General features: G+C 46.9%; 1 protein-coding gene across 1 annotated transcript; it reads right to left on the reverse strand.

Annotated features, from left to right (window-relative positions):
* Window positions 1-248: 248 nt before the first annotated feature.
* On the reverse strand, window positions 249-17,703 carry LOC142256205 (nicotinamide N-methyltransferase-like). The gene is made up of 3 exons (XM_075327774.1): window positions 17,488-17,703; window positions 14,813-15,020; window positions 249-827 (listed from the first exon to the last, which is right to left on the reverse strand). Exons 1-3 carry the CDS (start codon window positions 17,633-17,635, stop codon window positions 401-403), a joined length of 783 nt encoding a protein of 260 aa, XP_075183889.1. The 5' UTR covers window positions 17,636-17,703; the 3' UTR covers window positions 249-400.
* Window positions 17,704-18,096: the final 393 nt, after the last annotated feature.

Genomic DNA, 18,096 nt, shown 5'->3' on the forward strand with positions numbered 1-18,096 from the left:
CACAGACTTTGAAAAGTCCATGTTCGAGTCCAAAACCTGAACTCCCAGTGTCCGGTACAAATAACGAACTTTACCGTTCGGGTTTGCTCATCTCTAGTCTTTATGTCTATATCTATGAAAACTAAATCATCAGCTCCTGGTGATATTATTCTTCAATTATTTAGACATAATCAGAAATTACAGATGTGCTGTGTTAAAATGTTATAGCAAAACCAGTATGTACATATGACTGAGCAGTATAGGCAAGCTATGAGAAAAACTGTTTATTCCCTTAACATGTTGACCCCCTCAAAATCCCAAGATACTGTATATATATGTATTGTTATACAAATCTTTTTTTATTCCACCTCTAGTGAGATACAATTAGGTAAATTCCTGTATCCACAAATCCATTAATTGCTTATTTTTTTTGAGCATGAACAAAATAAAAGCCCTCAAAATCAGAATTGGCAAAATCGGCATCTTCTGGCTTTCCGAAAGATACCAGTTGTATGATCTCATAGCCACTTTCACTAATGACTTTCTTCAGAAAAGTCTCATTAACAGGCAGAGAAAAAACTTTATTAGGTCCAACTTCATAGTAATTGGCCCCAAGGTCTCCTGCCATTAGCAAGTGTCCCTTTGGTTTAAGAAGATTAGAAAGGTTCTTCAGGGCCGTCCCATAAGAATCGTAGCTCCTGCAAGCAGCTTCCAGGCAAACAGTTGTAACAAGGCAATCGGCTTTGGGTGCTTCATGAGGGGCCAATGGATTGCTCTTACTGACGTCACACATCAAAACTTGTTTTATCCGTCCTTTTAGTTTCTCCACCTTTTCTTTCTGGTCAATACTATGAAAGAAAATTAAAACTCAATTTTTATAATAAATATTTGAAACAAAGTGACGTAGTTTCATGTTCTTCTTCTATATTGGAGTTACAGTGGATGGCAAGGGACAGAGATCTCCTATTCTGTTCCTCACGCTAGGGGACCATAGGCTATTCCTGACCTCCTTATTATCCCTAAAAGTGGAGACACCGGATTTCTGTGCCTTAAGGGGGCTTTACATGCAGCGACATCGTCAGTGATGTCGCTGGTGAAAGCACCCGCCCCCGTAGTTTGTGCGTCACAGGAAAATTGTTGCCCGTGGCACACAATATCGCTGTTACCCGTCACACAACTTACCTTCCTAGCGACATCGCTGTGGGTGGCAAACAGCCTCCTTTCTAAGGGGGAGGTTCGTGCGGCATCACAGCAACGTCACACGGCAGGTGTCCATTAGAAGCGGAGGGGCGGAGAGCAGACGCATGAAAGTCACGCCTACTTTACCTCCTCGTTGCTGGCTGGATGCAGGTATGTTGCTGTTCGTCGTTCCCGGGGTGTCACACGTAGCGTTGTGTGCTGCCTCAGGAATGATGAACAACCTGCGTCCTGAAGCAGCAATGATATTTTGCAAATGAACGACGTGTCAACGATCAATGATAAGTTGAGTATTTTTGATCGTTAGCGGTCGCTCGTACATGTGACACGCAACGACGTTGCTAACAAGAACAGATGTGCGTCAAGAATTCCGTGACCCCAACGACATCTCGTTAGCGATGTCATTGCATGTAACGGGCCCTTTACCAATGTTTTGACCAGATGTAATTTGTTACCTTAACCCACCCCAGGGAAGGAAGGGACAGAAGTGTGATTGAAACACAGATTAAAGGATGACAGAAAAAATAGACATAAAACACTATAAAAACGCAGCATCAAAAACACACAATTAAAAAAAAAAAAAAATTCAAATAAACTAAGGTGCGGATATGGTGCAGAAATTCTCCAAAGCCAAAACTCAACGGATACTGATCAAAGAAATGTAGCTTTAAAGTGGGAGATCCCAGTGGTAGTATTATTTTTCTCCATGAGACTTGATCTATGCACTATTGAGCCGAACTAAGCAAATTAAGTTTTTAATGTTTTTCTGTATTCGAGTTACTTCACTCCTTACACATTGGTTCCCATCAATAACATGACCTATAAGTGATGTCAGAATGATGCAAGTAAAGGAGCTTTACACTGGTTTGCACAGTAGTTTCCGCTAGTGGACCCAAACTACCCCAGTCTGACATTTCGGCAAATTACAGAGTTATCTGCAGGAATTATTGACTTGCGCAATTACTGAAGAGGTCAGCTCTGATGCAACACAAAGGTGATAGCTCTTATCAAGTCACGCTGCCTCCCCGGGATCTGCATATCTTGTCAGAACGCCAGAGGCTTCACATTAAGCTATAAAGTTCATGGCTTCTGCTAATGGTAGTGGGGGATTAAGTCGAAATCAGGTATTTTGTCAGCAATACACAAAATAACGTTTTGAAGGCACAATTGAAGGAACCTACGACTGTTTATTAGGAACTATCATCTACACTGTACCTTTGAGATGTGAATAACTCTACATTAAAGCACCACTCCAGCGTTGTTGTTTTTTTCAGTGTTAGAGTTGTGCTTTAAATTTAAGTCCCCTTCCCGCGATCTTATACTCATCCTCCAGCGGCTTAACCTTTTTTCAGCATCATTCCAGTTTTGTGGTGCCATCTTGTGATACTTCTGGACAGTCAGAAGTTATATCATAAGTTCTCAATGCAAGTCTATGAAAGCCAGAACAAGACTCTCATAGACTTGTATTGAGTTATGACTTCCAGCGCACTCCATGAAACACAGGAGATGCCGACAGGTCACAAATCTTAGGAGACCTACTAGAGCGGCACTGAAAACAGATGAATTACAAACAATTTGCCACAGGCAACTAAAGGTATCCTTACTCAAAACCATTAAAATGTAACATTTAGTTTCATTAATATTAAATGCTTGACCATTAAAAACCATAGCAGAAGAGAGAACTTATTTATAGACTGTCTCCTATTATTATCCCTTTGACAATCTCTCCCTAATTCAGCTAATTAAAAACATTCAGCTAATAGCCTTCCCGACATGTTTCACCATACCTGGCTTCATCAGGGGGCTGATGTTATTATGAGTCTCAGTGCCCTGAAGAAGCCAGGCCTGGATGCATCTCTGAAACACAGGTCGCTTCTGGGAACAATGTTGTCAGAGTATTACGCCACTTTGACGTGCAGTCCCCTGCCAATTTATGATAACAAACGCAGGTAATATAGTCCGCTGTGGACTGCAGCCCCCCACTATGTGATTTTTCTTGGCTGATTATCAAAAATAGAGGCTGCCCCACGCCATTTTTTTTTTTAAATCATTTACATAAATAATTTTAAAAAACGACATTCGCTCCTTCACATTTTTGATAACTAGCACAGTTAAAGCAGACAGCTGGGGACTGGTATTCTCAGGTTTGGAAGGTCCCCAACCAGCCTAAAAATAGCAGCAGCACAATTGGTGTATTCATTAGATGCGCCAATTGTGGCGCTTTACCCGGCTCTTCCTGATTCCCCTGGTGCGGTGGCAATCAGGGTAATATATGGGGTTGATTGATGTCAGATGTGATTTGTCAAAAATCACAGCTGCCATTGTTCCTGGATTGGTAATAGAGAGGTGTCTATGAAACCCCCCCTCATTACCAACCCTGTAAGAATAAAAAAAAAAAAAAAAACACCCCCCGCAGGTCCAACATAATCCACACAACGTCCCACAAGATCCTGGCTCTGCTACATCCACAGGCCACATTGAGCAGTGACATTAGATCATATGATCGCGCACTGCGGCCTCCAGGACACACTGAGAGCAGCGTGGGAGCTGCCAGAAGTGACGTAAGCTGAACTCAGTGCCGGACTGTCTGACTGCATGTCATGGCGGCAGTGCTGTCCGACAGTCCGGTACTGAGTTTTCCTGAGGTCACTTTTAGCAGTTCTCACAGTACCCTTTCTGTGAATAGCCAGCTGTGACCTCACATAACTCAGAGTCAGATTGTTGGACTGCGTGACATGGCAGAATAGTATGGCAGCTCAAAGCTTATTCACTTGGGTGTACAGAGCTGTGCTGTTCCAGCTCTATAAATCTTCACATTGGATTTGTTGAAGTTCCAGGTGTAAGAACCCCAATGATCTGATATTGATGACATATCTTGAGGATGGGTCATAATTCTGGTTGGTCTGTAAACTCCTTTTTGAAGGCATAGGGGTACTCTACACGCTGCGACATCGCTAGCAATTGCTAGCGATGTTATGCGCGATAGCACCCGCCCCTGTCGTGTGTGCAATATCGTGTGATCGTTGCCGTAGAGAACATTATCGCTACGGCAGCGTCACATGCACATACCTTGTCAGCGACGTCGCTGTGACCACCGAACAATCCCTCTCTCAAGGGGGAGGTGCGTTCGGCGTCATAGCGATGTCACTAAGACGCCGACCAATAGAAGCGGAGGGGCGGAGATGAGCGGGACATAACATCCCGCACACCTCCTTGCTTCCGCATTGCCGGTGGACGCAGGTAAGGAGATGTTCGTCGCTCCTGCGGTGTCACACATAGTGATGTGTGATGCCGCAGGAATGACGAACAACATCGTACCTGTGGCAGCAGCGATATTAAGGAAATGAACGACGTGTCAATGATCACCGTTTTGGAACGATTTTGCGATCGTTGATCGTCGCTCATTAGTGTTACACGCTGCGATGTCGCTACTGGCGCCGGATGTGCGTCACTAACGACGTGACCCCCGATGATATATCGGTAGTGATGTCGCAGCGTGTAAAGCACCCCTAAGTACGTTTCAGATCACTTTTTCACAATAACATGTCCTGTGTGTACTTGAGGAATAACACGATCTTTGGCAGGATATGTTTTGTATACTGCATTTTCACCAGTTTTTCCCTCTACCTCCTAATTTGCAAGACTCTGAGCTGGTAGGAGAAGATTAGCTACTATGATGTCTGCCCTGCACAGTACAGCACACAGAGAAGGATTCCTGCTATTCATTTCATAGGATGGAGTGAAGCAGCAGCAACATGGAGGTTTACTAAGCAGTGTATGAATAGGAGTGGATCTGCAGTACCTGGCAGTGGCCACTACTTAGGTGATGGCGCTGTGCTGTTTAGATTTTCATCTGCTAATATTCGGCCTCCATGGACACTGAGAACAGCTGATCAGAGGGGATAACGGGTATCACCCCCCACACTGATCTGATACTGATAACCTATCCTACGGGTATATCACCAATAGAACAGTAGTGGAGCAACATTATAATTGAGGGTAAATAGAAGTTTAAGGCTTTATTTTATATTTTGGGCAGAAATGTAAACCTCTTTATGTACATGAGGTTGTTCTTGAGTATGGATTCAGCTCCTCGGGATAAACATTACAGGATAATGAATTGAATGAGATTAATTATTTTTTTATTCCCGCTTTAAGAACTATATATTTAATAAAAGCCTTCTGTAAGTGTGAAGCCCCGCTAGTATGTGTCGGTGCAGTACCTTCAGGGACTCCACGTGGATGGAACAGTCTGGTCACAGGTAGGGAACCTTCTTTTAGGATTGTCGTGACGCCACTCTCAGTATTGCGGTCAGCGGGGACCGCCACTGCAGATTAAGGGATGCCTGGGGCTGATGGTGGGTGCAGTCAGTATATTAGCCCCCTGAGAGTGAGGCAAGCCCCAGGCCCCGGTGTATGTGTGTGGGACCACAGGTCGCAGAATGACTCAAACACAGTCCAAGAAGTCTTTCAACGTGTTTACTCACTGTTTGGAGGTCACGGTGAGATGCCCGGGCGACACTGTGATAACCAGGTTGAACCAGGAATTCCAGGAGGCCGTTCTGAGGGTAGCTGTCCACTCGCCTTCCTTGCACTCTTTCTGTTTTAGGAGGATCCTTTGCTTGAAGCGTGGTAGGACCCCTCCAGGGAAGCTGTTACCACCCTGCTCCCCTCTCTCTGGCTCGTCTGCCGGCAGCGTGGCCTTGGTGGGATGGCTTCTGGCCCTGTCCCCTTATGGGCCTGGTGATTGCTGCTTGGCTCAAGCTCTGCGTAGTAGTGGTGAGGGCATGAAGTATCCCCACCTGTGAGTTGAGCAGCTCCGAATGATTTGCTGCATGAACTGGGGATCTAGTTCCCCTTGTGTGCTCGGATACCGGGATCTCCGTACTCAGCCACCCCTCTCTCTGGATGATTTTCAGGCCGACCCACGGTACTCCTTTCTCCCCCGCTTTCAGCTACTGCACTCCTCAGGACCTGTCTCACACTCTAGAGCTCCTCTGCCCTGCTTCCTCACACTTCAACCCTCTTCTCTCGACCTCCTTCTTCCTCTCTCTGCCCTGCTTCCTAGCAACCAGCCCCTGAACACACCCCTAGCTGGGAATTGAAAGTTAACCCCTTCTGGCTACCCAAGGGTCCCCTCTGGTAATGTGGGAGGCCTGGTCACTATATGTTTGTGTGTGCACCTCATCCTGGCCTTTGGAAATTACCTGGAAGCATTGTCCCCGCATGGGTGCAATACTCTGTGGTGCCTGACCAGGTCAGGGGCGCCACATTCCCCCTTAGTTATCATCAGCACGTCCTCGGGCTGCAAAGACAAGAGAAAGAAAAAAGGTAATTACAAACTTTTCCCACACAGGGGCAATTATTTACATTTAAACATACCAGGTACCATTTCACCACCAACCACCCACATGTCCGAAACCCACCCAAAAACCTCCAGGAGGTAGGTCGCCGGTCCTTTTGGTGACCAGGGCTGGGCCATCACATTCCCCAGACCTTTCCTCCAATCTTCCTCTCCTGAGGGGAGTGGTGTAAGGTAGGCCCCATAAACAGGCGTACCCGCTTCCGAGTGTTGGAGGGCAGGCCCCATAAACAGGCGTGCCCCCTTGTTGGTGCAGAGCCATGCCCCTCAACAGGCAGACTCTGTGGTTGATACCAAGGAGGTAACTTTTTACAATGCAAAGTTTGTGGTTAAAGCCAGTTCATAACCAGTGGTCTAACATTTTAAGGAGGTCTCACAATAGTCCTTGTGGGCACATTTCACTTAAACGTTACTTAACTGTAAACAGGTTAAACATTACATTTCATACCGTCACTTTGAACTAAACTGTACTTTCTCTATAGCGTAATGGGAGCTGACCAAAGTTGCTGCGGGTTGATCTACGCAGTACTATACTGTCATCTGTCTGAGGTTGTGTCCTCCTACCCGATGTATGTGTCTCAATGTGAATAATAGGTGTGCTAGGTATTGATACCAGTGCATGGTCTTCTGCTTCAGCTACATTTGGCTCTTCCAGGTTCTGAACAGGTTCTTCTGGGTCTCTTACTTCTCCAGATTGAGGGAATGTAATAACCGGAATAACTACTGCTCCATTGTATTGAGGCCAACTTGCTGGAAAATCTCCAAGTACAGTATGGATCATCTTTTCTTTTGGTTCTTGAACTGGCAAAGGGTTGGGAATTTCTTCAGGGATTCTTAGTTGTTCAGGACATTTCTTTAAGCGATCTCTAGAAACGACAGCTGTTGTTTTTCCTCCATCTTTGCTGATAAGGCATGTCTTTTCATTGCTAAGCGTCGATGGTAACACAGTATAGGGTTCTTCTTCCCAGTGATTGTCAAGTTTATGACGTCTTCTCTTTCTTTTGAGAACTATATCTCCTGGCATCAAAGGAACAGCAGGTGCTTTTCGATTGTAGGCCTTTTCTTGTTTCTCACGCTGCTGAGTCAGGCTTCGCTCCACACACTCTTGTACTTTCTTATATTGGGCTTGGCGGTTGGAATCCCAATCAGCACCTTGTTGATGGTCTTCAGGGGTCTCAACTCCCATTTCCAGATCTACTGGCAATCTCCCTGGTCTGGCCCTCATCAGGTATGCCGGTGTGCAGTTCGTGGAACTCACAGGGATGTTGTTATACATGTCCACTAGATCGGGCAGTTTTTCCGGCCACTGACTTCGTTCTTCTAGTGGGAGCGTCTTCAGAAGGTCGAGAATGATGTGGTTCATCTTCTCACACATGCCATTGGTCTGAGGATGGTAAGGCGTAGTACGGATCTTCTGGCAGCCGTATAGGTTACAAAACTCCTTAAACACTTCAGCTTCAAAGGCTGGTCCTTGGTCAGTGAGCACTTGATCTGGATAGCCATGTGGTCGACAGAAATGTGTCTGGAAAGCTTTGGCTGCAGTCTGACCTGTCAAGTCCTTGACTGGTACTACCACCAGGAATCTGGAGTAGTGGTCAACCATAGTGAGAGCGTAGTTGTAGCCTTGTCTGCTGGGTGCCAACTTTACATGGTCCAGGGCCACGATCTCCAGGGGCCGTTTAGTTTGGATTGGCTGGAGTGGTGCTCTCTGGCTGTGCTGGTCTTTTCTTCTAAGATTGCAGGGCCCGCAGTTTCGACACCACTTCTCTAGGGCAGATCTCATGCCCACCCAGTAGAATCTTACTTTAAGTAGGGCCTCCAGTTTCTTCCAACCAAAGTGGCCTGCACCATTGTGATAGGCTTCTAGCACCATCCTCGTATCCTTCTGTGGTACAATCACTTGCCACACCTTCTCATGCGTCCTCGGGTCAATAATGCTCCTGTAGAGTTTGTCTTGATAGATGAATAATCGACCCCTCTCCTTCCATAGGTACTGTGCCTCAGATGGGGCTCCTTTGTCAAGGCTGGCGCCAGGCTGGTTGATCAGTTTCTTTACCAAGCCTACCGCTGGATCATTTTCCTGGGTCTCCTTCCAGTTGTAGTGAGGTAGTGGGTTCAGGGTCACCTCTTGGCGGTTGGCACGCAACTGCCGACACTGTTTTGCTCCATGACGATGGAACGCTGGCAGCTCAATCTCTTCAAGATCATCTACATCTTCACCCTCGTCTGCTAGGTGAGGCATCCTGGACAGAGCATCTGCGTTGCCGTTCTTGCGGCCAGCTCGATACTTGACAGTAAAGTCATAATTCGCCAGTCGGGCTACCCAACGCTGCTCCATGGCACCCAATTTAGCAGTGTCCAAGTGGGTCAGGGGGTTGTTGTCCGTGAAGACAGTGAATTTGGTGGCTGCCAGGTAGTGTTTGAACCGCTCTGTGATAGCCCATACCATGGCCAGGAACTCTAGCTTAAATGAGCTATAATTTTCTGGGTTTCTTTCAGTAGGCCTGAGCTTCCTGCTGGCGTAAGCAATCACACGCTCTTTGCCTTCCTGCACCTGTGAAAGCACTGCTCCCAGTCCCACATTACTGGCATCTGTATACAGCACAAATGGTAGACTGTAGTCAGGGTAGGCTAGGATCTCTTCACCCGTCAAGGCCCCTTTCATTTGTCTGAAGGAGTGTTCTTCTGCTTCTCCCCAGTGAAATGGCGGGCCGGAGGTCTTTCCTTTCTTCTTTGGGTGGCCTACCAGGAGCTCTTGCAAAGGCGCTGCCATTTTCGTGTAGCCCTTGATGAACCTTCTGTAGTAGCCTACCAAGCCAAGGAACTGGCGTACCTCCCGGACGGTAGTAGGTGTGGGCCATTCCTGGATGACTGTGACCTTCTCTGGGTCCGGTGCTACTCCTTCTGCACTGACCACGTGACCTAGGTACTGGACCTTTGGCTTCAGTAGATGGCACTTGGATGGTTTCAGCTTCATTCCATATCGGGATAGCGCTTCAAAGACTTCAGCCAGGTGTTTCAGGTGGTCCTCGTAGGTCTTGGAGTACACGATGACATCATCCAGGTAGAGCAGGACGGTCTCAAAGTTGAGGTGCCCTAGGCAGCATTCCATAAGCCTCTGGAAGGTCCCGGGGGCATTGCAGAGTCCAAATGGCATGCTGTTGAACTCACAGAGGCCCATTGGGGTGGTGAAGGCCGTCTTCTCCCGATCTTCCTCTGCTACAGATACTTGCCAGTAGCCACTAGTAAGATCTAGGGTAGAAAAGTAGTTGGAGGTTTTTAAGGCAGCGAGGGATTCCTCTATCCTTGGCAAAGGGTAGGCATCCTTGTGTGTTATCTGATTTATCCGTCTGTAATCCACACACATCCTCATCGTGCCATCCTTCTTCCTCACCAGGACTAGGGGAGCTGCCCAGGGGCTGCAACTGTCCCTTATGACTCCTGCCTCCTTCATGTCCTTCAGCATGTCCTTTGTGCGCTGGTAATGGGCTGGTGGAATAGGCCTATGTCTTTCCTTAATGGGAGGATGACTGCCTGTGGGTATGTGATGTTGCACCCCTTTGATCCTACCAAAGTCTAGTGGGTTCTTACTAAAGACCTGCTCGTATTCCTGCACGACCCTGTAAACCCCATGTTTCTGGTAGTCGGGTGTAGAGTCAGTCCCCACGTGTAGTTTCTGGCACCAATCCTCTAACTGCTTTTGGGAGGTCTCGCCCTCTTTTGAGTCAGCTTGTGTCAGGGGACCTACAGGTGTTATGGCGTCATCTGAGCATGTAAACAGTTTGGCTATGGTAGCGTACCTTGGTAGTCTGGCTTCCTCCTCCCCACAGTTCAACACTCGTACAGGCACTCGTCCCTTGTGTACATCAACTACCCCCCTGGCTGTCAGAATCGTGGGCCAGTGGTCTGAATGAGTGGGCTCTAGTACAGCCTGGTAATCTTGTCCTCTGAGACCTACCGCTGCTCTACACCACATCATCATTTCACTCCGTGGGGGTATCACAATGGGGTTAGCATCCATCACCCGTACACTACCAATCTCACCGCCAGCCTGTTTTACCTGTTGCTTCCTCAGAATGATTCGGATCTCCTTTTGCAAGGCTCTTTGCGACCTGCCCTCAGCACCTTCAACAATCTGGTGAAGCAACAACAACACTTCCTCTAGGCAATTTTCTATGACATTAGTGCCTAAAATCATTTGCGGGTTCCTTTCTCTAATATCAGTGTCCACAACAATCAGTCCTTGTCCCTTCATTTCCTGCCTTCCCACCTTTATGGTTACCTCTTTGACCCCGATCTGGTCTATAGGTTGTCCGTTGGCAGCATAGATGGTGAGGGAGGGGTCCGGTGGTCGGAGATCGTCGTCCGACCAAAACCTACGATACAGGACATACGGGATCGTGGTTACCTGAGAGCCGGTGTCCAATAATGCCGGGGTAGGGATCCCGTCCAGGACGATGGACAGGACAGGACGTCCACCCACGTACTGATCACAGCAGCGACTTGGGCCTGATCTTCTTAATCCTGAGGACTGGCCCCCGGCCCCAGGTTTGGCTCGTTTAAAGGACAGGCCCTTGCATAGTGTCCTGCCTCCTGGCAACGACGACAGATGGGTTGTCCAGATGAGTCATAGCGATCACTGCTCCTGCCTCGGGTTGGGGGACCTCTTCTCCTCCGCATCCAAGGGACGTCCTCTGGGCTGTCAGCTAGCAGGATCCGATGAGGGACTTTGGTCTCTGAGGGCAACTGCATTGCTTTCAGGATTTGTGCGACGTCCTTAGTGAGCTGTTGCACCTGGGAGGATAGCGTACTTATGGTCTCTGCTGGCGTGTTGAGTCCTTTTGCAGCCATCAGGGACTGCGAGGAGGATTCCGCTCCTGCAGCCGTGGAACTGGCAGGCCATGCTGGTGCGACGGGGTCTGTGTCCACAGGAGGTTGGAGTGCTTTCACTGCCCTGTCTTTCAGAATGGCAAAGTCCACGTCAGGGTGTTCCAGGGACCACAGCTTCATCTGCTTCCCATCCTCAGGAGAGCGCAGGCCCCTCAAGAATTGTTCCTTCATCATCCGGTTTCCTTCCTGATCACTGACAGGGTCCACCAGCTTGAGAGCCCGTAGTGCAGCCTGCAGCCTGAGGGCATAGGCTCTTATGCTATCTTGGGGCTTCTGCCGGCAGTTATAGAAGTCCGTCCTCAGCTCTCCCTCGGTGCGGTGTTCAAAAGCAGCTGCTAGTTTGGCAAAGATGGTCTCAACAGAGCTCCGGTCATCATTGGTCCAGGACTCAGCTTCCAATTCTGCTGCTTCAGTCAATTGTCCCAGCACCACAGCGGCCCTCTGCTTACCAGTCATCGCGTGCATGTCTAGCAGGGTGTTGATCTTCTTCTTAAACCCGGTCAGCGTGTCTATTTTACCGGCGTATTGGGGCAGCCATTGCGCTCCTGGGACATACAGCAAGGAAACTGGCATTATGGGGGAGATTTCGGCCGGCGCGGCTGCGACCGCGGCACCGGCACCAGGCGCTGCTGCGTCCAGCGCGACGGGGGCTGGCATCGCTTGGGCTGCGTCGCCCTGACCAGGGGCATTACCTCCTGCAGCGTCCATTTTTCTTCAAAAATCTGCGCGCTCCCTTTCCACTTCCTGGGTCAGTACGCTCTCTGAATTGTGGGGGTTCTGGGGCGGCCACACCTCTTCGTGGGCGGTGCTCTTCTCCCTCGCGCGGGCTGCAGCGCGCGCTTTTGAAGATGGCAATATGGCGGCGGTTCAATTTTTGCGGTCGGACCTCTGAGGCACACGGTCACCTGTCTGAACAGGTCTAGTCCTTATCCTGTTCGTGACGCCAGAAGTTGTGAAGCCCCGCTAGTATGTGTCGGTGCAGTACCTTCAGGGACTCCACGTGGATGGAACAGTCTGGTCACAGGTAGGGAACCTTCTTTTAGGATTGTCGTGACGCCACTCTCAGTATTGCGGTCAGCGGGGACCGCCACTGCAGATTAAGGGATGCCTGGGGCTGATGGTGGGTGCAGTCAGTATATTAGCCCCCTGAGAGTGAGGCAAGCCCCAGGCCCCGGTGTATGTGTGTGGGACCACAGGTCGCAGAATGACTCAAACACAGTCCAAGAAGTCTTTCAACGTGTTTACTCACTGTTTGGAGGTCACGGTGAGATGCCCGGGCGACACTGTGATAACCAGGTTGAACCAGGAATTCCAGGAGGCCGTTCTGAGGGTAGCTGTCCACTCGCCTTCCTTGCACTCTTTCTGTTTTAGGAGGATCCTTTGCTTGAAGCGTGGTAGGACCCCTCCAGGGAAGCTGTTACCACCCTGCTCCCCTCTCTCTGGCTCGTCTGCCGGCAGCGTGGCCTTGGTGGGATGGCTTCTGGCCCTGTCCCCTTATGGGCCTGGTGATTGCTGCTTGGCTCAAGCTCTGCGTAGTAGTGGTGAGGGCATGAAGTATCCCCACCTGTGAGTTGAGCAGCTCCGAATGATTTGCTGCATGAACTGGGGATCTAGTTCCCCTTGTGTGCTCGGATACCGGGATCTCCGTACTCAGCCACCCCTCTCTCTGGATGATTTTCAGGCCGACCCACGGTACTCCTTTCTCCCCCGCTTTCAGCTACTGCACTCCTCAGGACCTGTCTCACACTCTAGAGCTCCTCTGCCCTGCTTCCTCACACTTCAACCCTCTTCTCTCGACCTCCTTCTTCCTCTCTCTGCCCTGCTTCCTAGCAACCAGCCCCTGAACACACCCCTAGCTGGGAATTGAAAGTTAACCCCTTCTGGCTACCCAAGGGTCCCCTCTGGTAATGTGGGAGGCCTGGTCACTATATGTTTGTGTGTGCACCTCATCCTGGCCTTTGGAAATTACCTGGAAGCATTGTCCCCGCATGGGTGCAATACTCTGTGGTGCCTGACCAGGTCAGGGGCGCCACATAAGCAATGAAAATGTATCCTTGCTGCTCCTGACATTACCGTTCCTAACTAAGGCCTAAACATTATATTCCATACAATTTGCTTACATACACAGAAAATTTGGTAATGCCCTATGTGCCGTGATTTATCTGACGGAGGTAACTTCATACCCACCTGTTTCCTTTCATTTCACACTTACCTGTATCCTTCTATTTCACACTTACCTATATCCTTCTATTTCACACCCACCTGTATCCTTCTATTTCACACCCACCTATATCCTTCTATTTCACACTCACCTGTATCCTTCTATTTCACACCCACCTGTATCCTTCTATTTCACACCCACCTGTTTGCTTTTAGTTCACACCTACCTGTTTGCTTCTATTTCACACCCACCTGTTTCCTTCTATTTCACACCCACTTGTTTCCTTCTATTTCACACCCACCTGTTTCTTTCTATTTCACACCCACCTGTTTCCTTCTATTTCACACCCACCTGTTTCCTTCTATTTCACACCCACCTGTTTCCTTCTATTTCACACCCACCTGTTTCCTTCTATTTCACACCCACCTGTTTCCTTCTATTTCACACCCACCTGTTTCCTTCTATTTCACACCCACTTGTTTCCTTCTATTTCACACCCACTTGTTTCCTTCTATTTGACACCCACCTTTTTCCTTCTATTTCACACCCACCTTTTTCCTTCTATTTCACACCCACCTTTTTCCTTCCATTTCACTTATTTCACATGCACTTGATTCCTTCTATTTCACACCCACCTGTTTCCTTCTATTTCACTTATTTCACATGCACTTGATTCCTTCTATTTCACACCCACCTTTTTCCTTCCATTTCACTTATTTCACATGCACTTGATTCCTTCTATTTCACACCCACCTTTTTCCTTCCATTTCACTTATTTCACATGCACTTGATTCCTTCTATTTCACACCCACTTGTTTCCTTCTATTTAACACCCACCTTTTTCCTTCTATTTCACACCCACCTTTTTCCTTCCATTTCACTTATTTCACATGCACTTGATTCCTTCTATTTCACACCCACCTTTTTCCTTCCATTTCACTTATTTCACATGCACTTGATTCCTTCTATTTCACACCCACTTGTTTCCTTCTATTTAACACCCACCTTTTTCCTTCTATTTCACACCCACCTTTTTCCTTCCATTTCACTTATTTCACATGCACTTGATTCCTTCTATTTCACACCCACTTGTTTCCTTCTATTTAACACCCACCTTTTTCCTTCTATTTCACACCCACCTTTTTCCTTCCATTTCACTTATTTCACATGCACTTGATCCCTTCTATTACACACCCACCTTTTTCCTTCTATTTTATGCCTACCTGTTTCCTTCTATTTCACAGACATGTTTCACTACCGAGGACCAATCAAACGCGTCAGGCTCATTCTTCAGCCACTTTTGCAGTTCCTGCAGTTCTCTCTTAGTATGCCAAGTAACGGTAATATCATCAAATTTTTCACAAACTGAGAGAAGTTGGTAGATAGAAGGAGCTGTGCCGATGTCGATAAGAGTAGATCCTGTCACAGCACCTGGGCAACAGAAGAAATGATTATACTAGGATATGTAACATCATGAGATAAATTTCCACAGTGTACCTCTCCGATTTGTGGGACCCAGTATGACGATCCATCACATCACATAGAAAGCCAAACCGATGTAATCATTGTGATGGCGCTGCAGAAAAATGTAACATCTCCTGTGGCCTCCTCCCACCAAATAAAGCCAGAGGAGAGGAGGATGTAACAGAACAAACATTTGTACTGCTCTTTTCTCGCAATGGACTCAAAACGCAGGTAGTTCAGTGCTAAGTTTATTTTGGAAGAATTTCTGTCTAAAGTGAATGACTGCTATTGGGCTGCATTTATCACCTTTTCTTCCAGTGTAGGTGGTAAGTATAGGGTATTTATATTTTGCAAGGAGGAATATAGTATTGAAGAAGTAAAGACAACCTCTTTAAATAGAAGTAATTTCCAAGTTTTTGCTATGTAATCTGAGAGTAGCATGGTGTATGGGCAGAGACCCTGATTCCAGTAAAGTGTCACTTACTAGGCTATGTGTTATTGTTTCAATAAAATCAGTGTTTTATCAGCAGGAGATTATTACAACAGGACAAGGTGTCTCGTGCCTCCAGGTCCAACCCTGACTCCAGCACTAATTAGCAGCCTTTTGTTACACAGAAAGCTGCCAGTCAGTGGTGTGGATGGGTTTACAGAGCTCAGCATTCCGAGCTCTGCTAGATCTGGTTTCTTATAAATTGTCTTTAGTCCCATGGTCACAGTAATGATTAAATTCATTGCTATGAAATGCTAAATAAATTGTATTGTGTTCATGTTTTTCTATTTATTATACGGAATAGAATAAGAAAATTCAAAATACTGGTACAAACCCAGCCTTAAAGGGTTATTCCCATCTCAGCCATGCATGGATAAGGATCAGGTAAGGCTAAATACACATTGCAGTCACCAGTTGTCTGATGTCCTGAAAAACAGGATTCAGAATCATTATAATGAGACCTGTAGTCTCTTTTGTTTTACACAAGTGAGAATGGAAGAGGCAAGAGGTGGAAACTTCAGAAACAGCAGAGAGCAGCTATGTTTTATATAACTTACATCCAGTTCTATGGGAATTACTTAAAGAATGATGGCCGCTCTTTATTATTTCCATAGTTCCGTCTCCAGTGATTGATTAGTAATGGGGGTGTCTGCTAGACACCCACCTATTAGTAATACCAGGGCTGATGCAAGCTGGCAATTCACAGCTGGCATCAACCTCATATATTACCCAGTTTTCCACTGCAGCAGCAGCAAAGGTACAGCTGACAGCTGAGGTTTGCAGCCCGCAGCTTAGGGGGAAAACTGCGTCTTTTGTTTCTAAAATTATTTATTCACGCTGATAAATGGCTGTACAAGCTAGCTATCTATTATCTATCTATCCCTCTATCTATCGCTCTATCATCTATTGCTCCCTCTATCTATCTATCCCTCTATCTATTTATCACTCTATCTATCCCTCGCTCTATCATCTATTATCTATCCATCCATCTATCATCTATGATTCCATCTATCTATCTATCTATCTATCTATCTATCTATCTATCCATCCCTCTATCTATCTATCTATCTATCTATCTATATCTTGCTCTATCATCTATCTATCCCTCTATCTATCATTTATCTCTCACTTTACTAGCTTTGCACATCTTTTACACATAAAAAATCATTCATTTCAGTATCATGCATTTTTTTCCGCTACTGGTAACATGGATGTTACAGATGACACACGGACACATGTCCAGCACACGGATGTCACATGGATGTATAAAACGGACAGTGCAACACGTGTATTTTAAACATAGACATGTGATAGAGGCCTAAGTGCACTCTCACACTGGCATATAAACATCGGTCCCATTCTCATCCAGAAAAGTGGGACGAGTGAAGTCCATTTGGTTTTCCATATTCATGCGAGTGTGTGGCTTTCTTATCTATCCCCCATACGCCATCTGTATGGCACGCTTTCCTTTCTCAGCAGCTATTACTCTGCAGTCATTCACAGTGTTCTAGCCTAGATGGAATGAACACATAAAAGATGGATGTCATACAGATGCTACACGGACATGCGTGTGGTGTCTGATTTTTTCTCGCACCCATTGACTTGCACTGGCGAGTCATGTCGGATAGATGAGTACAATGGTAGTATGCTGCCATTTTTTCCTTAGTCCGATTTAAGCTGAGGAGTAACTGGCGGATCTGCTCTGCCCCATTGACTAACATTGGTCCCAGTGCTATGTCATTTTACCTCACATCCGTTTTTTACGCCCGTGTGAGAGTGATGCACAGAAACATGTCCTGGCCCGTATTTGCGTCATTCTGAAACACACAGACACACCGGACCTGATGGATGAACTGATCACATTGGCGCAATGCGAGCACAAGGCCTTATACACGAGTGCTGTAATGTACAGATGGAGAATACAGCTATCTTTACATTCCATACCTGATTTTAATGTCTTGTTAAAATTTCCAAGAACAAACTTCAGGAAGTCGTCGCCCAGACTGCCAGATCCCAGGTGGAAGTATGTTTCCAGGTACAGCCGTGGATCAAACTGCTCCTCATATTCACTGGTATTAGTAAAGTCCGACATTCTGACCGGGAGCTACAGGCACAATAATGTCGTCTGGCTGCAAACTGAGCAGATCCTGTGTGTTGTGTCCAAAGTACTGCCGGGAAGGCGTTGTCTGTGTCTGGCATGCAGCCTTGTGGAATGTGGGGGGTGCAGGCCAGAAATCGGGATAATAATTCACTGCTATATAAACTGAGCACTATTACAGAGGGGCTGTTATGCAATCATAAGGGTAGTTTAAGTCTATACCTACGTGTCTGCTGTAGCTTCCAGATAGCACATACAATAGTTAATAGTTCTCTAAAGGGAATCTGTCACCAGGTTTTTTTCTACCTCATCTGAGAGTAGCATGATACAGGGCCAGAGACCGTGATTCCAGCGATGTGTCACTTACTGGGCTGCTTGCTATAATTTTGATAAAATCAGTTTTATAAGCCTGAGATTCTCTCTAGAGCACTAGTAAACTTACTCCATATTCTTGA

Source organism: Anomaloglossus baeobatrachus, chromosome 11, assembly GCF_048569485.1.
Source record: "Anomaloglossus baeobatrachus isolate aAnoBae1 chromosome 11, aAnoBae1.hap1, whole genome shotgun sequence".
Classification (NCBI taxonomy): domain Eukaryota; kingdom Metazoa; phylum Chordata; class Amphibia; order Anura; family Aromobatidae; genus Anomaloglossus; species Anomaloglossus baeobatrachus.